A 24,506-nucleotide genomic window follows, 5' to 3' on the forward strand; every position below is an offset into this window, starting at 1 on the left:
TCCTGGCTCCCGGCTCCTGTAGGTAGCTTGGTTTTAAACCTCCCGCGCCGCCGGGCCTTCTGTGCATGCGGCTGACGTAATGCCGTCTGGCGCGCATGTGCAGAAGACCGGCTTCGGGGCCCGGAGCAGCGGGAGAGCGGGGAGCAGCGTGCCGGACCCGGGTGAGTAATTTTAGCTACCCTGATGGATCCGATCCATCAGCGCAGCTGAATCTTTAACTTTTTGGGCACTTTTGTTTACTTTTTTGCGATCGGCGCTATCCATTGGATAGCACCGATCGCAATGCCGGGGGGGGGGGGGGGTCACAGCAGCCCGGGATGACAGCTCCATGCGGTCGGCTACCTGCGAGCACCGACAGCATGGAGCTGTCACGTCCAGAGCTCGAGGGGCTTTATTCTCTGCAGGACGCATGTTTTTATGTCCTCAGAGAATAAAGCCCACTTTGGGAGGACGTAAAAACACTATGGGCTGGTCGTTAAGGGGTTAATCACCTTCTATTCAGGACACTAAGAAAGTTGAGCTGACATCCTCCCCCTTGAATTTCCCCTTACTAGGTGTGAGGTATGGCCTTAGTCCCACGTGATTTTGCAGCACCGCTGTGTAGTTTGTAGGTGGAAATACTTTTCAGTATCTAAAAAACCTGGGTGCTGAAAGGGATCTCTGAAGCAGGCTTCAGAAAGACTGTCACATCCCCCAGAGGGGTCTGTGATGTACCACAACCCCTGCTAAACCAGAGCTAGGATATGTTTACATCAGGAGATAAGGACAGGAATAGGCCCTTCACAAGCCAGTAAGTTGTCCTTCCAATTCTTCAAGCTGGTTACAGCTAGACCTGTTAACTCTTGGAGCTAAAATTCAAACAAAGAGACTCTCTTTCAAACAAAGGGGAAAACGTAATTTGGAAATTATGACTGATCTCTACATCAGAGCCCACCGACAAGGATATTTTGCGAAATGTCACATCACCATGAATAAGATGCTGGGATTGCCATCCTTGTGAGACACTCAGAGACTCCAGAACCGCATGTCTTGGAAAAGATGTATGTGAACATAGTCGTTTGTGGGCTCAAAACATACGTAAAATCATGAGAGGAAACTTTGTCATCATATTTTCATTGTGGGTTCCACTAAGAAATATGGATTTTAATGTCCCTACACTTTAATGTAAGCCTGACCCCAAAGGGGCCTGGAAGGAGCTAAATGGGAGGGTTTGAAAATCACACAGGAACCTGTGCTTGGTGTCAGCCCCTTGGAGTGCACTATGCGTCAGACTGCCCTGAAATTCTGTGAGTCACCAAACAAAGAATAGTAACACTCTTACTTTAATCCTTTTTATTTTAATAACTGCCTGTGATATCCTATGTATGCCTCTGGCCTATTACATTGTAACATCCTTTTTGTATTTTTCTGTAAATAGGCACTGCTATTTTTTAGAATTAAACTTATAATTAATTAGTGAACCTCATCCATGTTAACACGAAACCATGTCTCTAAGGACATACCTGTGTGTAATTTGCATTTGGATCCAATGCCGTGAACATTGGTGGTGGCAGCAGGTATTTGTATGGGCATTGTAGAGCTCTGGAGTGTGCTAGAATGATCAGGCCCTGATTTGAGCTTTTGCTTTGCATGTGTGCAGAAGCCCAGGTAAGCTGGGTACAAATCAGTCTGTAGTCTAACAACTTCATGTTTGCAATCTTAGTGATATTGAACACAGGGCTAAGCAGATTGCTGTAGAATTGTGGCCCAAGGTGATGGTTGCTTGTCCGGTTGACGTACAGAGTGTCAGAAAGTTGGGTACCAGTCACTTCGCAATCTAAGCCTCCCCCTCGCTGTGTGACAAGATGAAACAAACATTTCTCCATTCAAAACCACGAATAAATGAATTACATTTTTGTGCACTAAAATTTGAAATGACTTTTCAGATCTTTATGACTTGAATTTTAGCTTTTACTAGAGAAATAGCAACAGATTTATTATTGTCACGGTCATTGGAAATTTCATATTTTGGAAGAAAAAATTTAACCAGAATGATAATTCTTCCCAAAGTACTGTATTTATTACAAGCCCTTCCGATTAAGATACCCCAAATATTTTTTAATAAAGTGAAGCACTCTATAGCAAAGTTCATATGGTAAGGCAAGGAACATAGAATTAAAGGCTCATTTAGACACAAGCGAATTTTGAGCGATCATCCTTGTGTCATTTACAGCGCAAGATGATCGCTCAAGATGAGCGATCACCTTGCACTGCCAGCGGAGGATGCAGAAGACAAGCGGGGTGTTCCCGCTTGTTTTCTGCATCCAGCTGTTTCCCTGCTCCGAGCGCCGGCTGTTATATACAGCCAAGCGCTCAGAGCGGAGGATGCAGAAGACAAGCGGGGTAATGCAGCCAAACGCTCAGTGCAAGGTATGGAGAACAGAGCTGGATCGCTCTGTTCTTCATACCCAGCCCGTTAAGGACTAAGGCCTTATGGCTTTTTTAGACAGAACGAGAATCTCACATTTGGGCAGTTTGTTTTGACTGCACGATTCTCGTTGAGAATCATACAGTTCTCGTTCACTTATCGTTTAGTGTTTCACACTCCTATGTGACACACTGAATGATCAGTGTTTAAACTACCCGATAAGTGCACGAGCCATCGCTGATTTGTATGCTGGCTGAAACTGAACAACGAATGAGAACCTCATGTTTCTGATTTGTCGTTCAGACAAACTCAATAATTATCGTTCTCTTTTGGTCAAACAAACCTTAATCGTCCCGTCTAAACACACCATTAGGTAGCATAGGATTACCAGACTTTGAGCTATACAGAAATGCTATTCGTGTTAATCAAATAATGGAACTGACTTGTTCTAAATCTCAGAAGCTCTGTTTAGATTTAGAATTGTCGGCCTTAGAGAAGATTATTAATAACTTTTTTGTCCCACCCCGCTTAACAGATTTAAATACAGTGAAATTCATAATCCATTAACAAATGTAACTATTAAGACAAGTTAAATAAAAAATATAAATTCATGACCCAGATTCCAGTCCACGTTTTAATCAAAGATGGTAAACTCATGACAAGAGGTTTTTAATCTTTTCAAGAACATTATAATTAGAGATGAGCGAGCGTACTTGTTAAGGCAAATTACCCGAGCGAGTATCGCCATTTTCGAGTACATGCCGTTTGCCAGAAAAGATTCAGGGGCCGGCGGGGGTGAGTTGTGGGAGTGAGCAGGGGGGAACGGGGGGAGAGAGAGATCTCCCCCCCCCCCGCTTTCCCCTGCCGCCCCCTGCCCCCCGCCGGGGCAAGCATCTAATTATAATTAATAAAAATCAATACTCAGTTTAAAGTTTTCCTCTTAGTATTTTCACCTGATTTTAGATACTAATAAGAAGAGCGTTATACACAAATATCTTTGTCAAGAATACCCACCTAAAAGTATCATTTCATGATACGTAAAACTACTACTTTCCACTACTGATATCCATTCTTATATTGGGAAATGGGAACACAAACTGGAAACTAAATGGAGTTTAGATGATATCAATGAAATTCTTAGCAGCTCCCACCCCCTTTTAATGTCCCTGCATTTACAAGAATTACATTTAAACTGACTTATAGATTATATAAAACACTGGACTTGTTACACAGTATAGCTCAAAATTAATCCCCTCAAAGCTAGAGTTACTGTAAGGATATAGGCACATATTTATATATTTGATATACCTGCCCTAATATAAGTACATTTTGGACAAATAACTAGGAGATCATTAGCTCGTTTGTAGGTGATAAAATAATTTTCAAGTCAGAATTTATATTATTAAATTTCAACTTAATGCATACAGTACACTAATGAAAAATTCCTCAGTGATCCCTTTTCTTTTTAAGGGTGCGTTCACACGAACGTATATCGGCTCGGTTTTCACGCCGAGCCGATATACGTTGTCCTCATGTGCAGGGGGGGGAGGCTGGAAGAGCCCAGGAGCAGAAACTCAGCTCCCGCCCCCTCTCTACCCCTCTGCACTATTTGCAATGGGGAGAGGCGGAATGGGGGCGGGGCTAATTTCCGGAACTTAGCCCCACCCCCATCCCGCCTCCTCTCATTGCAAATAGTGCAGAGAGGAGGCAGAGAGGGGGCGGGAGCTCAGTTTCTGCTCCTGGGCTCTTCCAGCCTCCCCCCTGCACATGAGGACAACGTATATCGGCTCCGCGTGAAAACCGAGCCGATATACGTTCGTGTGAACGCACCCTAAGGCTGTTAAATCGCTAATCCCCAGATGTTGGAGGGAAACAGACAGGCCTTAGAGTGGTTATAAGAGATAAGCACAATTAATGCTTTTGAAAGATACAAAAGTGTTTGGGAAGGAAATTTGGAGAAATACCTTAATTTATTGAACAATTGTTTGCATTTTACAGAAAAGTAGATTTTTTTTCTATTTTGAATCAATTGTTCAAAAGTTAAACCCTAGCCTTATCCTGTATCCCTATGGGTGTTTTCACACCTGCGCCTCAGGTTCTGCTTTCCTGCTTCGTTCCATTGACTATAATTGGGTCTATTCCGTTTCTGCTCAGCTGCTCAGCTTTTAGACAGAAGAAAAAGCCCTGCATGCCAAATCTGTGGCGGAACTTCCAATTGGAGGATCCAACACAGATGTGTAACCGGCCATACTTTTACTCTTTATTTTTTGTTTATTATTTATAGCTACTTCCCTCTGAAAATCAATGAATAAACTATATATATATGCATTACTTTGGCTTATCTTAATGGTGTATCAGCCCGTGTATAATGTCTTGATGTAACATCTCTTGAAAGTTGTCCTCTTATCTCAGTCATTAATTTGTTAACCTGCCTGATGAAAGGGCTTATGTGCTCGAAAAGTTTGCCAATATCATTTTTCTGGTTAGCTAATAAAGATATCACTTCTATAATATCTTTTTTGACACGAAAAATAGTTAAAATCAAATAGATTTCTTCTAACTAACATGGTATCACACAATTTTTTCGTTGTACTTTATACAGTGTACGGATGCAGCAAAGTTTAGCTTGACTCTTACCATCTAAAGATAACTTTCTGTGACACTGTTTATTTGTCCATTCAATCATTTTTCAATGAGGAGTGAGGAAACCTCCACACTCAGAGGCATTACTATAGGGGATGCAGTTGCACCCAGGCCCAGGTGCCTTAGGGGGCCCATAAGTCCTCTCTTCTCCATATAGGTAGCCCAGTACTATGAATAAAGCATTATAGCTGGGGGCCCTGTTATAGCTTTTGCATTGGGACCCAGAAGCTTCGAGTTACGCCTCTGTTCATACTGTTTAGCTAATTTGCACACAAGAACGTAGTTTCATTTGGCTGTGGCGTTCACACGAGCTTTATGGCTTCTTCAAACCTGTGATCAGGATGGATCTTAAGCGGCAGACTCCCCATAATCAGATATTGATGACTTACTTATCTTAAGGAAAGGTCGTCATTATTAGAAACCCCCAAATCCCCTTTAATATGCAAACTCGGCCCTATACTTGGTATCCCAATTGGCTGTCTCCTAAAGGATAAACCCAGCCCACACAGTTTTGAGTTTTGCCTTCTTTTTGTATTGCTGATATATACCTAACTTACATTCTGCATTTTGCATTATATGTGTTTTCTTTTCCCTATTAAGTGAATTGTAGTTTACCATGTTTATTCCCGACAGGTTGTCAAGCTACTGAGCAATAAAAGATCACAGGCAGTAGGAATATTAATGTCCAGCCTTCACTTGGACATGAAAGATATTCAACATGGTAAGTAAATGTATATTGTTAAATGTATTTTTAAAGCACCATTAAGTCCAGGCCAATTGTTCTGCAATATTTAATACACTTCTGTAACCTTATTTCTAAGTGTGAAAAGCATAGTCAAATTCTAGTATAAGATTGGGCTCAATCAAACATAATGTTTGCAGACAAAGTACAAAATTAGTAACCATGATTGAATGTATTTCAAAGGAAATTCTGAATAGTTTTGTCTTAAAAGCAGTGAATGCTTTTGGGTTTACAGACTGTCTATCCCTTTGAATGTCTGTCCTTTTTAATGTTGAATAGACCAGGATCACAAATGTTCGTATTTAAAAAAACAAAAAAAAACCCCACCAAATTTCTACATAGTCAATTCATTTGTATGCAATTATCTTGTTTTCTCTTCCTTGTTTGTGGTAGTGCTTTTGATGGAGATGTTTGAAGGAGCAGTATATTTGTTTTCATACAATATCCCTTTGAAACTTGTTTAAAGTGCTATTCGTAATACTCCTGGTAGTTTCTTGAACGTGAAAGTGATTTAGCTTTACTGGATAATTGGTCAAAACAATGGAATAATTTAATGTTTCCAAATATAAAACAATACACTTGGGGAAATGGAATCCTTGGGCCGAGTATCGTATAAGCTGTTCAGTGTTATCCAGGACTTTAGAAGAGAAGAATTCAGGGGTTCTGTTTTCTGACAACTTCAAAATGAGTCCACAGTGCAAAGAAAGCAAGTAGAATGCTCAGCTATATAGCATAAGGTATAACCAGTAAAAACAGGGACATTGTGACCCCGCTGTATAGAGCTCTATTAAGACCACATCTGGATTCTATGATCAGTTTTTCTTCTCAATGAGGGGGTGCATTCTGCACAGAGATACGGGATATAACCCGCTTCAAAATCCACACCAAATGGTGCGGGTTTGGAGGCAGGCCTTCTGCTGCTTATCTGCATATATATATATACTGTATATATGTGTTCTCCCATCCCATCCCTTCCCATGGGGGTCGGCTCTTACCCTTTGGTCCGCGCTCTCTCCTTTTGGCACACACACAACACTACTCAACTGCTGACATCAGCTGCTCTTCCCTAAGGCTCTCTCAGCTTCTATACTGAGACAAGGAGAGCCCTAAGGAAGGAACTCCGCTGATAACCAAATCTGCTGTGTGCGGATTGCCGAGAGGAGAGAGAGTGAAAGGGTAAGAGCTGCTTGTAGAAGGAGAGAGGAGTCACCTTATTGTCGCATTGCCGCCGCCTCCGGCAGCTGGTGGTCGGTGCTCTTTGCAAATGTACAGGTCACACATGGCTAAGGCCAGCCCTGATTCAAAATCTGCCTTCTCACATAGTGGAAACGCTGCAGAATCTTTGCCAATGGAGTTGATAGGATTCCGCAGTGTTTGCAGTATAAGCCACGTGGAGGGGATTTAAAAAAATCTCCGTCACATGGCACAGATATTTTACACTTTACAGATATTTTGTTTTCGAAAACCGCTGCGGATTCTAAATGCCCATCATGTCTACAAATTGGACAAATTTTACTTAACCCATCTAACCTTAACCCATTAAAAAGCTATTGTTCTTTTAACACAATAAAACCCATTGTAAAGTAATTTAAAGTAAAAATAAACTACCCTGACAGCACCGCTCACCATGATATCACTTTGTGCTAGCCGTCAATTTAAAGAGTAAAGGCCCATTTAGACACAACGATTCTCACTCAAAAGTTGCTCAAAAGACATCTTTTGAGTGATAATCGTTGTGTGCATTTACACAGCAAGATGATCACTCAGAATTTACTCAACTGGCAGTTTGAGCTACAGTTTTGAGTGTTCACTTTGCATAAGCTGTTAAGTAGTTAATTAGCTACTTAACAGATTATTAGTGTGTAAATGAAGCTCATGCTGTATACAGAAGACAAGTGGGACTGCAATCTTCTGTATACAGCTGTTGTCTTCTCGGAGTGCTGAGCGCTCCGAGTGGGGTATACAGAAGACAAACGGGGCCACTTACCTTCTGCATACAGATGTTGTCTTCTCGGAGCGCTCTGAGCGGGGTATGCAGAAGAGAAGGTGGAGCGCTTGTCTTCTGCATACGGGCTTTTACGCACTAGCGTTTTTTTTTAACTCTGCTATATCGCTTCGCTTTTTTTCTGAAAATGTCAATGGGACTTTTTAATGTTAAAATCACATCACACAAAAATCGCAGGAGTGATTTTTAACATTAGAAAGTCCCATTGACATTTGCAGAAAAAAAGTGCAGCGATATTGCAGCGTTAGAAAAACGCTGGTGGGTAAAAGCCCTACCTGTGATTTGTTCTCCAAACGGGATACCAGCTGAAACAATAGCATCAGTGGTACCCCACTGAGAACTCAGCGCGTGGCCCTGATAAGGCTGATCGCTGACTTTTAGCAAGTTAAAAGTCAGTGGTCAGTGATTAGTGAAAAGTGCACGAAAAGTGCACGATGGCTGCGCATTTAGACACAATTATCGCTCAAAAGATGGCTTTTGAACAAATTTTGAGCGATAATCGTTGTGTCTAAATAGGCCTTAACTCATCTGTATTTATGGTGCGATATCGCACTGCAGAATACAACCCTTTAAATACAAGGGTTCAATTCTGCAGCTGTTCTGCAAGTAAAAATGCAGCCAAATCTGCACCATTTAAGTGCACCTTGGAATTCTTGCAGAACTGCTGTATGTATTCCGTTGCTGAATGCCTGCAGTGATTCCGCTATGTGAGAACGTGGCCTACAGTGTATCATAACATTTTACAGGAGGATGTAAGGGCAGCAGTCTGGGACCTGAAGTAGATTTGTGTTTTGGAATGGCCAAGTCAGAGTCCTGACCGTATAAGGGTATTCCTGTCTCAGGTATTTATAGGATGTACCCTAAACTGTTTAACCAAATCAATTTGTTGTGGCAACTCAAATATTGATCAACTGAAACACATTTGCAGGGAACAATGATCAAAAATTCCTTTTCAGTGTTGTACAAATTGTATTTGCAACTATAGTACTGCCAAAGGAAATCTACAGAGTATTTCATTCAAAGGTTCACTTACTTTATCTCCCCACACTATGGATGTTTACATTATATGCTCAATAAAATGTATGAATAGTATAGCGTTTCGTATGTTATTAGTTTAATTGTGACTTGATAATAATCAAATAACATTTTATCAATAATACAGAAGTCCTGGCAATTCCAAAGGGTTCACTTACTTTTTCTTTTAACTGTATATGGAGACCAATTTAAAACTACCAAAACTGACCAAGGCTTTGCTTTCTGACTATTGTTACTTCGTATTGTTTTTTTTTCTTGTTTGTAAATTTTTCATAGAGTTTTAAAAAACTGCTAAAACTCGAAGGCTAGGCTAGGTGACTTTGGCAGCGACAAAAACTCAACAACCAAAGATTGCTGTGCAGCCCTGCATCCTCACACTCTCATTAAAATTAACGAGATTGCAGTGTGAGTTGCAAGCTGCCATGACAGCAACTTGCAGATTTCAAAAAATCCCAAAATCCACATTGACTTCTCTGAGAGTTGGAGGTTGCATGACTTTTGTCGTGGCCAAAGTCGCCATGTAGGCCAAGCTTAAATGTGGAAATCTTCGTACTTGAAAATTATGTTGTAAACCTTTGTAATGCAGAAACAATGATATTTATTTTTTATTTGATCTAGCGGTTTTGAAAATGGACTATTCGGTGGTTGATTTAGAAACTCTTCAAGCTTTATATGAAAATGTAAGTAGAGTTTGAAAAGTTAAAATCTAAGTTGCTATTATTAACTTTAAATGTATGTTCAATTTTGATAAAATAAGTATAAGGGCTTAGTCACACGGGCGCATCCGGGCGCCAATGTGCCCGTCTTCCTGCATGAAGGAGACGGCCGCAGTGCAGGTGCGGGCGACTCTTGACAGCGCCAGAAGAAAGAACACATGACCGGCAATGGAGCCGGTCATGTGTTCTTTCTCCGCACCTGCAGTGCAGCCGTCTTATCCTGCAGGAAGATGGGCGCACCGGCGCCCTGATGCGCCCGTGTGACTGAGCCCTTAAAAAGCATCACATGCAAAAGTTTATTATTCAACTTCTAAATGATATGACAAACCAAGGTTAATACCTGCTTGTTATTGGTTTAATTCCCTGTCCCTCATGCTGTTGGTTTCTAACTTCCACTCCAGTGTTTAGTATTGAGTGGCTTTTTGTTCATTCTTACTGTCCCTTGCCTGTATTTCTGCTTCTATGCTCTGGGTAGGGGTTGGAACCATTTTCAGATTAAGTAGATTATAGGCCCTGGCCACACTCTACCAATTACATGCTGGAAGACTGTGGTACAACCAACCCCAGCTTAATCTAGAAAATAATAAATACACAAGGTTGCTGTGGGGATCACCTGTCCTTAGATACCAGGGCTGGTCACGGGGACAGGCTGTGCTTCTCTTCAGGGTTAATGCAGCAGGTCAGAAGTGAGTGGCTGTCTTTCATCTCTGCAGGCACATCATATACCTGCCTTGCGCTGACACCATAATGTGAAGAGAGAATACTCAGATGGAAGGGGGAAAAGCTAGAGAAGGCCAGGGAGTAAGAAGAGACTCTGCAGGGACTGAATGGCGCAAATGCTGTTGATGAGTGGACTGCATCCCGCCTTTTGAATAAGTAGAAGCTCAATAACAATAAAAACATATTGTAGCGTCTTAGCGGCGCTGGGTAGGAGCCACAAGTGTAATAACAATGCAGGTCTGGAAAGATAATCAGGGACGTGCCAGGAGTCAGCAACGGGTGGTCTCAGTATGTAGTACAGAAGAATGACGCGGGTAACATAATCGGATGGAAATCCAGAAGTAAGCAACGGGTTGTCTTGGTATGCAGTACAGAAGGATGAGGCTGGTAACATAGCCAGATGGAAAGCCAGAAGTCAGCAATGGGTGGTCTTGATATGCAGTACAAAAGGATGAGGCAGGTAACATAGTGAGATGAAAAGCCTGTAGTCAGCAACGGTGGTCTCGGTATGCAGTACAGAAGGATGAGGCGGGTAATGTAGTCACATGGAAAGCCAGAAGTCAGCAACGGGTGGTCTTGGTATGCAGTACAGAAGGATGAGGTGGGTAACATAGTCCGATGGAAATACAGAAGTCAGCAACGGGTGGTCTCAATATGCAGTACAGAAGGATGAGGCAGGTAACATAGTCCAATGGAAAGCCAGAAGTCAGCAACGGGTGGTCTCGATATGCAGTACAGAAAGATGAGGCGGGTAACGTAGTCGAATGCAAAACCAGAAGTCGGTATCAGGAGGTCTTGTCAAAATTTCAGAGGAGCAGGCAGAAGTGGAGCTGATTAATGCTGTGGAGCAGAATAATCAAGCAAGGAGTGGGTGCAAGGGCCAGGCCTATACAGAAAGTGCTAATTAGCAGCAGAGCGGGACCAGGACAGAGAGGTAGGCACTAGATCAGGAGCCAGGACAATGCTGGGATCAACAGAGGAGCTTGTCAATCAAGCTAAATAGCTCACTGGGAGAGAAACTGTTTGGAGCACAGCAGGTCCCAGGTTTGATCCCTGACACATATATTAGGATATTTTCCCACAAGAAATTGAAAGCACAGATTACTTATTTTAAAGAATTTTTTCTGCTGCTATTATTGGCTGTCTGTATCCATAAGGCGTTTGTTATAAGGGTGCTTTGGGTGGGCTTGGTCCCTGGCAGCAGGCAAGATATGATACCCGCCACTGGTTATAAACATATATATCTGTGCTATAGGTAATGCATTTTCATGAAGTCAGTATTTAGTAGAAACAACTTTGTCAGTGTACAGTTTGTATGAATAGGTCTCTATCAGCACTGCAAATGCTCAAATTGCAATTCATCAACAATTGCCTAGCAAAACTGTTCAATCGCAGTGAGGTTAAGTACATAAAAAAACTAGAACTGAACAGCTACTTCTGTATGGATTGTGCCAACTGTAAGGGTCTGTTTGCACATGTCACAGTGGAAAAGTCTACAACAAATCTGCATCATTTGGTGTGGAAGTTGCTGCGGAACTGCTGCAGATTTCATCCATTAAGCTGATGGAGTGAAATCTTTTTTGGGATCCACATCAATGTCCACAACTAATGGTGTGAATTAGCTGTGGGTGTTTTTCCACTGCAGAAAATCCCCAACCTGAATTTCAATAATGCACTTGGCTGAGATGATCTATATTAAAAAGGATATACACAGTGGATGTATCCGTATGTGACAATGGTTTGGTCTGCGGAGACACAGCAGCCGAGGTTGGCTTAATGTAAATTTTATTTATAACACTCTTGAAGCCAGCACTCGGCTCTTCCTCAGTTCAATGACATCAGAAGGTGGCCCCAGTATTCTCATTAGACAATGATAATTTTACTATGGAATCTTAAGATTGTTTTAAGAGTGTTAGAAATATAGTTTTTATTAAGCCAACCTTGGCTGTTGTGTCTTTGCAGACTGCACCATTGTCATATCTAGCTATATCCACTATACATATCCTTATCTCCCCTGGGACTTCTCCGGGAAGAGTGGGGAGGGCTGCAGCCATGGCAAACTTCTATTCTGCATCAGCAGTATTGCCTCACACAACACAGCAAGGTAAGTGCAATTGATCTATATGACTAGTTCTTTTTGAATCAGCCCTAAACATAAAAGTCATTTACCATGTGGCAAAGTTGTGAATAGTTTATATTTTCCAAGATTCTTTGCTTCGGCAATCTAAAGCAACCAGTGAGTTTCTCTTGCAGAAACAGTCACTTCTTTGCAATTAAATTTCTATAAAGGGGTTTTCCGGTACATACATTTAAAAAAAAAAAAGGGATTAAAATTAAGAAAAATGGAATACTTACCTGTCCAGGAACCATAGACGACAGACTGCTGAAGTCTGTGAGTGGTGGAGCAGTCACGTGTACAAGAATGACACCGGACCGCCCGCTGCTTCATCCGGGCTCCATGTGGCGGGAGCAGCTCTGGGAGAGTAGCAGCTGGGATAGGTGAGTATTCAATTGTTCTTCATTTTAAGCTTTTAACTTTTTTCAATGTTCCGGAAACCCCTTTAAAGCCTGGTATAAGGGGCTGGATGTTGATGTTAGGAGAGAAGGGTGGGCCTCACTCCACAAGTCTGCGGTTCATTTAGACTGTGCTCATTCAAACTGGAAAGAGGAGTAGGTATCATGAGCCTGTGACCTACATGCATATCAGGTTGTATAGACTGCGCTGTTTGTGTTTTGTTGATGGCATTATGTGAGCACTACAACAGTTAGATCTGGAGAGGAATACCTTTTCTTCGCTTGATTTGGGTTTATTAATGTTCTCTCGACCTGAAAATGAAACTGACTGAGGTCAGTTTCACCAAAATCCCGCTCTGTGGATTGTAACTTTTATTTTGTGGCTTCTGAATGCCTGTCTACCCAACTAGACAATTACTGTATTCTGTTACCAAACCTTACAGGTTCTAAAGGACTCTCCTCAAACTTTTTAAGGACCAATAGTAAATCTCACTTGGGATAAATATTCCTACTTGTTGGTCTGATACTTTAAATGCCCATCTTAAAACACTTCATCAAGGCATCTCTAGCTACTAGGACACTGGTAAGAGCTGTAATCGCCAGAATTTTGAATCCTAAGAGAATTGAGCTTTAGCCCCCTATAAGAAAACCAGGGTCTGTTACTTTTCCAGAAGTATGTTCCTCTCAGAAGAGCTCTCAGGGTGTGATATGTTGACTCTGCTTTTCTACCTATCTAAAAAGATAAAAAGGGAGGGAAACCTTGTAAAACGGAGACCAAAGTGGTCTCCGTTTCACATATTAGAAACCTATGGTTCGACAACTGGTTACTTATTGTGAGCTCTCACCTTCTAGGAGAATATGCTGTGGTTTATATGCTGCTATCACAGCCCTTTGTAGTTGACCTGCCCTTGGGAAAATAACGCCATCATCATTTGAATTATTGCTTTGGCTTTTGTAATGTACATATGTTTTTTCCCGGCCTCTCTGCCCTTTGCTTTTTTTTCTGTTCCAAGAATTAAGCTAGCTGGGTTCAATGTGGCTCTGCTATATCAATTCCTCACTAGTCCTTCTCCAGTCTATTTATTATTAACCCTTTGATCAGCTCTCCTTCCATTTTCAGCAAAGTAGCATCTATTTTGAAGGTGAATTCTTTAGGATTCCTGTGCTGCAGTGGGATATGCAGATATTGCTGCCAAGAGCAGATGAAAACTTGAGTTACTTGGTCTGAGGTGACCTTATGCACTGTGATCTTCTGGAACTGTATTTTTTCTGTAACTTTTTTGATTATTTTACTGCCAGTATTTCAATGGATTGTCTACATTAAATGTTATTATTGATGGATGACTTTATAAACTGTGCCAGTTGAGGCTTATTTAAATATCATTTGAGAAATATACAAAGTTATTAAATTTTGTACCTGGAGGTTTATCTATACTCCAATTTCTTGCATCAGATTTCTTTATATTTACTTAGCAGATTACTATATGAATTGTACAACTTAAAACCTATCTATATTAGCCCAGTTAAGTAATATATAATGACTAGGGTCCAAAGAGACAGTGGCACAAAAAGGAGCTCTATATTAACTACGTATTGGAAAGATAGGGCACAAAAACCTGTAATTTTTTTTCAAACTCCTGTGCTATGGCGTGGCATTTGAAAAGCCTGAGAAGGGAAAAGAACATTCATGCACAACTATGCTCTGTAGTGGTGAGCATAGTTGCACATACGACTGTCTGAAACCACCCCTAACCCTTAACTCTGGTCCTGGTAAAAAGCTGGATAACATTGCAAGAATGATGCTCAAAAACTGTAGAAATTTGCAAGCAAACCAGTAGATGTTAAGGGACGTATTATTAAAGAGGTTGTCCCGCGATAGCAAGTGGGGTTAAGCACTTCTGTATGGCCATATTAATGCACTTTGTAATATACATCGTGCATTAAATATGAGCCATACAGAAGTTATTCACTTACCCACTCCGTTGCTGGCGTCCCCGTCTCCATGGCTGCGTCTAATTTCAGCATCTAATCGCCCGATTAGACGGGTCTTCTCCCTTCTGGTCGGTCCGGGCACGAGCGGCGTTCTGGCTCTGCCCCCTTCTACGCGTCATTGCGTAGCTCCGCCCCGTCACGTGTGCCGATTCCAGCCAATCAGGAGGCTGGAATCGGCAATGGACCGCACAGAGCCCACGGTGCACCATGGGAGAAGACCCGCGGTGCATCGTGGGTGAAGATCCCGGCGGCCATCTTGGAGGAAAAGAAGAAAGAACTTGCAGAGAGGGGATTCGGGTAAGTAAAATATTATTTTTTATTTCAACACATCCCTTGGGTTTGTCCTGCGCTGAACGGGGGGCCTATGCAAAAAAAAAAACCTGTTTCGGCGCGAGACAACCCTTTTAAATAAGGAGGGGACTGTGGACAAAGTAGTATCCTCTCAACAAGGGGAGCAAACTGTAGATTTAAATTCATGTGGCATAGTTTCAGAGGACAAGGCCACTTTAATGGAGGCCTTTGTAAATTAAATTTAGTTGTCCAGTAATACATGCAGCTAGTTATGCAGTTTGAAAGAAGTGGCTATTATGAAGGCTGATAAGGGTAAAATATATGAATGTATTTTTTTCTGTGAACAGACATAGAATAATTCTGTTGGAAACTGCTAATGGTATACAAGGAAAGAGCCTAAGTAATTTGGTTAATGAGAAGACATCTCTCCATGCTCCTATAGAGGTAATAGAGGATGAAGCAAGGAGAAACAACCTCAGACTACTAGGCTTCTCAGAAAGAGCAGAGGGGTCTAATACTGAGGAATTTAGAACCAACTGGTTACTGGATACATTTTGGACTAAATGTTTTACTACTACTACTTGGTTGAAAAGGGTCCAAGTTAAGGCTAAAGGGTCTAGAAGACCTGAAAGACCATTGTAAAGCTTTTGGCTTTTGATGGTAAAGAAATGAAACTTAGGAGGGCAAGATCAATGGACGGCTTAAAATATAAGGATTATAAAATATATCCATACATCCTGATTTATCGAAAGACGATCTGAAAAAAAACTTAGTTTGTGGCAGAGAAAAAGAGACTTTGGTTGAATAAAATACAGCATCCTGTGTTGTATCCTGCCAAAATGAGGAAAGAAAACAGTTGATGAAAAATGAGCAGTAGGGGCAGGATGGGAGGGACTATGACAGTGGCGGTATTAGTGATGTAATGTATTGGTGTAAGATTAAAGATGTGGTTCAGGGGTCAGTCTTGGTTTGGTTTGTTTGCTTCTTGGGAGGTTATGTTGGTTTCTCTTTTTTTAAAACCTTTTCTTAGGTAATGATTCCAAAGTTTAAAGTATTTACTTGGAAAGTGCATGGTCTGGACAATCCTGTTAGTAGGAAGATTGTACTGGATATGAGTAAGGAGGCATCCTTGATTGTCTGTTTGCAAGAGATTCATTTTATTTCTCATTTAGTGGGGAGGGTTCAGGGTAATTGGGTTAGAGATGATTATTATTTAGTTAGTTCAACTCACTCCTGTGGGATCTCTATTTTAAATGAATAAGAACTTTAATTGTGAAGTTTTAGATAAATAGATTCAAAATTATTGCCACGTGTCCCTTTATTGTAATATTAACTTAGTATGCTGTATTATTGCCTCGATTTATATACCTCCTGCTGCTAAAATGTATACCACATGTACATTTAAGAAATAGAGGGTCAGAGATATCTGGTCCTTTTCTTGGTTGGGGATCTCAATATGATAATTGATAAGGGTTTAGATATGTTTTACAAGGAAGGGCAAGTGATGTTGGTTTAATCACTTTTAGAAAAATGATATTGGATAAACTTAATATCTCTCCAAGGAAAGATAAGAATATGTATACATTCTCTTGTATGTCTAGAACTCACTTTCTCTTTCTAAGGGTGCATTCACACGAACGTATATCGGCTTGGTTTTCACGCCAAGCCGATATACGTTGTCCTCGTGTGCAGGGGGGGGGAAGATGGAAGAGCCAGGAGCAGGAACTGAGCTTCCGCCCCCTCTCTGCCTCCTCCCCACCCCCTCTCCGCCCCTCTGCACTATTTGCAATGAGAGGAGGCGAGACGGGGGTGGGGCTAAGTGCCGTGAATTAGCCCCACCCCCGTCCCACCTCTCCCCATTGCAAATAGTGCAGAGGGGTGGAGAGGAGGCAGAGAGGGGGCGGGAGCTCAGTTCCTGCTCCTGGGCTCTTCCAGCCTCCCCCCCTGCACACGAGGACAACGTATATCGGCTCGGCGTGAAAACCGAGCCGATATACGTTCGTGTGAATGCACCCTTAGGTAGATATTGGTAAGAATTTATCACTTGGTTACGCTAAGTATGCAGTATTTATTATGAGCCATGTGGAGTTCCTGATTACTCTTATTTGTGTCTAGAGGTAGGATTAAGAGATAGTATGGTTAAAAGAAGTTGAAAACTAAGCCCATTCTGGTTGTATGACAAGATATACAAAATGAAAGGATATTTGAAAATTAGCACTGGGTGGTCTGTTCCACTCACAATAGTTTGGGACACTGAAAAAGCTTTTTTAACAGGGGTTTTGAATAAAGAAATAAGAATGGCAGGAATAGGGAGAATGTATTAATAGATAAATTGAAAAAGCAAGAAAAGGTATACATTAAAAGTCCCAAAGAGAAAACTAAAAATACTTGGGTTGATGCCCTTAATATAACACAAGAAATTTTTAGTCGGGAAGGCTGAGAGGTGTCATTTCAGAGGGAAACATAGCTGTTCGGTTGATGGGGGGGAAATGGAGAGATGCTTGGAGCACAAGGCAAATAACAAGCAATTATCCAGAATAATTTCAGCTATTTATATTCAAGAAGGTCAAAAAGAATGGCAATGGTTGATTTGTAATAAAACTTAGGGCGCACTCACACAGGCGAATGCGTCCCGCGTATTACATGGAAAATTTTCATACACGTAAAATATGCAGTACATAGGAAATACACATATACATACATATTTGCTGTGTATGATATATATTGGTGCTATTTATGCACATAATACGCACCAAAATAAGACATGTTGTGTTTTTTTCACACGTGTGAAAAAAATACAGAGGTGAGTGGCCCAATAGAAATCAATGGGCATTTAGCACCATATATTATGCTTGTGATAAATACATACATAGTATGCAGAGATTGTGCTTTTGAAAATTATTGATGTCCTATTTTTTCCTTAAGATAGGTCTTCAATAGTAGATCAGCAGAAATCTGCTTCTTAGGACCCTGCTGATCACCTGTTCACCGTCTTGCACTGAACTGATTTACTGGGATCAGCCGACTCCTCCACCACCAGCTCCTGTATTCTCATAATATGATTTACTTCCTGAACCCATTGTACCACTGGCAGCAGGATTGGGCTCTCCAATGCTTTGGAATAACTGTCCTTGTAGCAGTCAGAAAATGGTGAAGAAGACCTTTTTTGACTGTGGAAAGAGTACCCTAGAACAATGGAAAGTAATGCAATTTGAAGAGTAGCTGTACATTCAGTAACCATGCCATAGATTTGAAAAGCCATATCCCAGAAGGGTCTAAGTCTAGAACTGTCCCACCACACGTTCCCTGGTCAGTTTCACACCTCCAACAGGTGTCTGGAACTAATGGATATATTTTTTTGTAGAAAATCTGAGCAACTATACCTCCTATAAAACAGTTTGTAGTTCTTCTCTTGAGTTATGCAAGCTAAGGGTAGTTTATGAGAGATTAGAAAAGCTTTTTTCCGCTCAGTTTTCCCTGTATTATTTGCTTTAATAATTGAACCACTTGCCATATAAATTTGGGAGGACCAGGAGAAAAGGCACTGAATTCAGGCTTTCGGGTTAGTGGTATGTCTAGAGCAAGCAAAATTAAAAATACGCTGAAAAAGACATCCTACCTACAGAGAAACATGATGGTGTCTTAGTGATGCTCTGAGGCTACTTTGCTTCTTCTAGCACTGGAAATTTGCAGCCTGTGGAGGACAAGATGGATTCAATCAAGTATCAGAAAATCTTAGAAGAAGCGGTCATGTCTTCTGTAAGGATACGGAAGCTTGGGCACCATTGGGCCTCCCAACAGGACAATGATCCTAAGCATACCTTAAAAGTCCACCAAAGCTTGGTTTCAGAAGAATTCCTAGAAGCTTCTGGAGTGGAGATCAGTCGCTTTACTTTAACCCCATAGAATATATTTGGTGAGAATTGAAGAAGGCAGTTGCAGCATGCCGACACAATAATATTAGTGAACTGGAAGCTATTGTCCATGAGGAAACCACTTGTAATATTAGTTGTGTTGAGCTACATAAATTGTTTGTTTGATTGCTTTTTTGCAAACAGTTGAAAGTTTATAGATTTCCCAGATCTAATAGTCAATAGGTGTTGAATAATTTTTATTGCAATTTTTAAAAAAATGCCTGCGTTTGTCTAGGTTTCCATCTTGGTGTCAGTTTCGGCCAATACTACAATGGACCATGCATTGAGAAATCCAGTATACATTTTAATATGATTATTTATGAATACTCTCTTTACACTTAATAGTTTATAAGGTAATAATTTGTAAAACTAATATTTAATATGGTAATAACCATGTTTTAAGTAAAAAAAAAAATCAGCTTGGAAGTTGTAGTTCAGTGCAAATTTTATATTTAAAAGTGTTGACTAATAAAAATATCCATGTCTATGTGCCCTATTCTGGCATATGAACATCCTATAGACCCTTCTGTGTGAAGCAGAGTGGACAGGCCCCACTTCCAAGTCAAACGGTGTGCTGTGTTGATTTCAACCTGGAAGGATTGTTGGTGATATGATGACCCTTTCAGGAACGAAAATATATTCTAAAATAAATATTTTGTAATTGTGTTTTTAAAAAATTGTTTTATGTTTTCTCTTACATTTAAAGAGAGCTGTCTCAGAAGAACAAGAGAAAATTGAAAAATATTTCAAGACTTCAAAAAATAAGGATCCATCAAAACCCCTTGACAAACCTGAGCAGTAAGTAACTGCTACTCTATTTCACCTTTTTGCGAAATAACATTATTCCTGAACTAATGCTGTGCTAGAATTGTAACACAAATGCATTCACTGTGATGCAATACCTGCCCAGCACCTTGGTAGGAGTGGCACTTCTAAATGAAAAAAGTAAATGGGCTAGGCATTCGAGGCATCACTGTAGGCAACACCATTACTGTTTGCTGTAGGAAAACCGCTTTAACTTGTGAATGTTAACCTTTGGATCCACTTTACTATGTAAAAAATTGCAGTACTAGCCATTTCCTAATAGGTGCAATGGATGTAAAAATTGAAATTCAGAACCTGGTGACATAAGCATACTCTTTTTCCCCCCATTAGTTTTAAAGCAATAAGTTGTCTTTTTAGCATGTTCCTGAGCGCTAGTCCAGTCTGGTATGTTGAACAGTAGAATTGTTCCACATAGTGACCACCTTGGGGATCTTTCAGGCAGGCAAACTTTGGCTGCGATACTTGGAAAATTCCACACCAAAATTAATATGCCTTCTTGTGGATTTTGATGCAGAATTAAAAATGGTATAATTTTACTGGAATTTCAACATCAAAATCTGCATTTAGATATGTGGGTTTTCGTGTGTATTTCACAGCAGCAGATTTAGCAGCGTGTTGTGGCCAAATTCAGGCCCATATAAAAGGCTTAGTCTTCATTCGCAAATAACAATGCCAATAGTTTCACAAAATTGCAATAATGCTGGTAAGTGTGATTGAGGGCTAAGATGGACACCATGTGGCACATTCCTACTAGAGCTTGTTTTAACCCTTTCCAATCCATTTCCCCCCCCCCCCTCCATTTTCCCCAGCTCCAATTTATTTGAATGCCATTCTCCCTTCACCCTCCTAACCTTTGACAGCCGAGATCAGGAGTGTGCTGGCGGTCACATGATCGCCGGGGTAATGCGGAAGTAATACTTCTGCATTCTCTCTCTACACCCTCCTGACTGTGACTGATAGCCAAGATCAGGATGGTGCTGGCGGTCACATGATCGCTGGGCGGAATGCGGAAGTAACACTAAAGGATAGGTCATAATTGGTTGGTCGAACCATATACAGTACATATAGTATCAAGCAACAACCATCTGAGAAAATGCAATCTGCTCAATCGCGTTTTGGGCAGGCATTGCTCAGTAATTGGTCATTGAAAACAAGTGTATGCTTTCATCAATTGAATACTGCCTTCCTGGCTTTAGGATACGTGGTGACAGTTCATTTTACCTTATAGTGTAATGTGCTGGGGCATTTTTAGGGCCTTTTTGTTGCCCCTGAAAAAAAGCTAATCTAAAAATAAAATAACATTTTATAACATATTGCAAGCCTATATACACTATCATAACACTAAACTGTTCCTGAATATACTTTATAATAAAATCAGCACAGTGGGGCTTAAAGGGGTTGTCCCGCGCCGAAACGGTTTTTTTTTTTTTTCAACCCCCCCCCCCGTTCGGCGCGAGACAACCCCGATGCAGGGACGTACAGAAAGCTTACCGGAGCGCTTACCTTAATCCCCGCGCTCCGGTGACTTCTATACTTACCTGTGAAGATGGCCGCCGGAATCCTCTTCCTCCGTGGACCGCAGCTCTTCTGTGCGGTCCATTGCCGATTCCAGCCTCCTGATTGGCTGGAATCGGCACGTGACGGGGCGGAGCTACACGGAGCCTGCATTCTGCACAAGCGGCTCCATTGAAGAGAGCAGAAGACCAGGACTGCGCAAGCGCGGCTAATTTGGCCATCGGAGGGCGAAAATTAGTCGGCACCATGGAGACGAGGACGCCAGCAACGGAGCAGGTAAGTAAAAAACTTTTTATAACTTCTGTATGGCTCATAATTAATGCACAATGTATATTACAAAGTGCATTAATATGGCCATACAGAAGTGTATAGACCCACTTGCTGCCGCGGGACAACCCCTTTAATCTATCATACATTAATTCATTAATGCATGATACATTATCTCTAAATAATGTAGTAATCCTTTTATCAAATAATACGGTTATATAAGCAGCAAATATTACCATCATGCCGTTACTGTACAAATGGGATGATGGAACAATGCTTCTACAGCGCCACCTATTAGAAGGCAGCATTCCTGCAAGTTAATGTCAGACCTTTTGTCAAGGCTTGTAACAATGACTGAGAATAAAAGCCAAAACCAGAGTTTTCTATAGAAGGAAAAAAATTAACCATGCAGAGAGAGCTGTTTTGGGTTTCTTGCCCCTCATCAGTATGCAATAGGTTGCTAGCTTGGCTGGATGAGATGCCTATGACATGGGTCTGTAACAGTATAGTTTTTTCTTATGGAGAGCACCCAGAAGGTGTGAGGATACTTAAAAAGTAATGCATGATCCTCTGGGAAATTTATGCAAATATCCCTTTCCGCGCCACCTATTAGAAGGCAGCATTCCTGCAAGTCAATGTCAGACCTTTTAACCTTCCATGTAACAATGAGAATATAAGCCAAAACCAGAGTACTCTACTGGAAGTTAAAGATAAACCATGACTGTTTTGGGGGTTTTGCCCCTCATCAGTGTGCGTTGCTGGCTTGGCTGGGTGAGCAGCCTATGATGTGGGTCGGGAAAGGTATAGTGGTTTCTTAGGGAAAGCACCAAGAAGGTGTGTTATAATGCCATGCATGCTCCTCTGGGAATTTATGCAAATGGGAAGATGGAACAACGCGATCTTTTATAGTCCACCAAGACTATATAACTAGTAATAACACTGTAAGAAGGCCAAATTTAACCACCACACTATAACCACATATGACCAACGCATAGTGACCAAATATTACCACCATATATCACAGAAAAATATACTGTACAATGATCAGTATTTCCACCATGCAATGACCATGTTGTGGTTTATATCAGTTCTGCACAGCCACTTTGCAGTGAATACAGTTAAATACAGTGACTGACAAGTAATTATAGGCTGATTGTAGATGTTCTATTTCCTGTTCTTCTCCATCTGGCGGAGATTGTCATGATGACTTCTTTCAGCCATAACTTGTGTCTGTAGAGTTTGTTGACCTGGCATTTTTGCCTTCTCGTGACTCCAGCAGCCTTCCTACTGTTGGGGCAGGACTGGTCATACCACTGAGCCTTGCGTCGCTGTGGAGAGGAATGTCCTATGGGTTAGCATTTCTTTAAATATTTTTGGCTTCTGCAGTGAGGTGCTGGTATAGTTTATCAAAGTGCATGTAAACTCAGTATTCCTCGTTTCAGTTCTTCTCTAGTTTGTCTTGTTCTACTCTAGTTTGTCCTCGTGAGTGTGGTCTTGTTGCTATAGTTAGCTAGTTCAGCCTTTTTTCTCTGCATTTCTTATTTGTATCTGCATAACCTTGGTTTATTATTCACCTTGTTTATTTGGCTTTTCTCTCAAGGATAGTTAAGGAAAACTAAGGGTTACTGAGGGACAGTGGTATCTGGTGTGAGGGTCAGATGTAGGGAGAGTTACCATCAGGTATAGTATTCTCTGGGTATTTCTGTTTCATGCCATCTGCTCTATCTAAACTGTAATCCTCATCATCCGATTACTATCATCTTATGCCTCTTTCATCTAACAGTGAGTCAGTCCCTAGTTTTGTATAAGTGTGTCTTACTGTGGTGATATGATCTTTATAACTATTATCCTTGCAAACATTCAGTTATTATACCCCCAGGTCTCACAATAGAGCAGAATTGGAAATCTGAGTACTGAGAGACACTGTAAGTAGCCAGGAAAGGCAACTGCTTAAAGGGGTTGTCCCGCGAAAGCAAGTGGGGTTATAAATTTCTGTATGGCCATATTAATGCACTTTGTAATATACATCGTGCATGAAATATGTGCCATACAGAAGTTATATACTCACCTTCCCTGCGCTGGGGTCCCCGTCTCCATGGTGCCGTCTAATTTTAGCGTCTAATCGCCCGATTAGACGCGATTGCGCAGAACGGTCTTCTCCCTTCTGGTCGGTCCGGGCACAAGCGGCGTTCTGGCTCCGCCCTGTCCCATGTGCCGATTCCAGCCAATCAGGAGGCTGGAATCGGCAATGGACCGCACAGAGCCCACGGTGCACCATGGGAGAAGACCCGTGGTGTATCGTGGGTGAAGATCCCGGTGGCCATCTTGGAGGAAAAGAAGGAAGAAGTTGCAGAGAGGGGATTTGGGCAAGTAAAAATTTTTTTTTCAATTTCAACACATCCCTTGGGTTTGTCCTGCGCTGAATGGGGGGCCTATGCAAAAAAAAAAAAAAAAACCCGTTTCGGCGCGGGACAACCCCTTTAAGGTAAAGCCAAGTTTTGCAGTTTAGCATTTACCCAGCATTGTTACACATCCATAGTTCTCCATGTGGAAACACTGCCTACCTTTGTGCTCCAAAGTAGTAAAGCAAACCCTTTGTGGGAGGTCTGCAGCTGTTGCGCTGGACATGTGGGGACCTGAGAGAAGTGAATATATATTTTTTTTGTATGATTTTTTTTTACTATGGTAAGGCATGGGGAGCACTTATTAAAAAGAACTCAACCCTTTAAGCTATGTGTTCTTTGTGCCAGTTCAAAGTTAGTTAAAGGGGTGATCCGGGTTATTAAAGGCAGCTCTTATCTACATCATTTTCAGTGTTGGCATTCCTGTGAGCCACTCAATATTGGGAGATCATCATGGTTACCTAAATGTTATTTAGTAGAACCATGGGCATCTGTATGCTTCAGCTCTAACACTAACA

The 24,506-nt window shown here is 41.3% G+C and overlaps 1 protein-coding gene across 1 annotated transcript in view; it reads left to right on the forward strand.

The window, feature by feature from the left end:
- FMN2 (formin 2) overlaps positions 1 to 24,506 on the forward strand; it is a 166,200-nt gene that overhangs the window by 97,310 nt on the left and 44,384 nt on the right. Inside the window, exons 7-9 of the mRNA XM_066605407.1 lie at positions 5,684 to 5,771; positions 9,451 to 9,512; positions 19,686 to 19,777. Of these exons, the coding sequence (XP_066461504.1) occupies positions 5,684 to 5,771; positions 9,451 to 9,512; positions 19,686 to 19,777 (242 nt within the window). The remainder of the gene's footprint in view (positions 1 to 5,683; positions 5,772 to 9,450; positions 9,513 to 19,685; positions 19,778 to 24,506) is intronic.

The sequence above is a fragment of the Eleutherodactylus coqui genome, chromosome 1 (genome assembly GCF_035609145.1).
Source record: "Eleutherodactylus coqui strain aEleCoq1 chromosome 1, aEleCoq1.hap1, whole genome shotgun sequence".
NCBI lineage: Eukaryota > Metazoa > Chordata > Amphibia > Anura > Eleutherodactylidae > Eleutherodactylus > Eleutherodactylus coqui.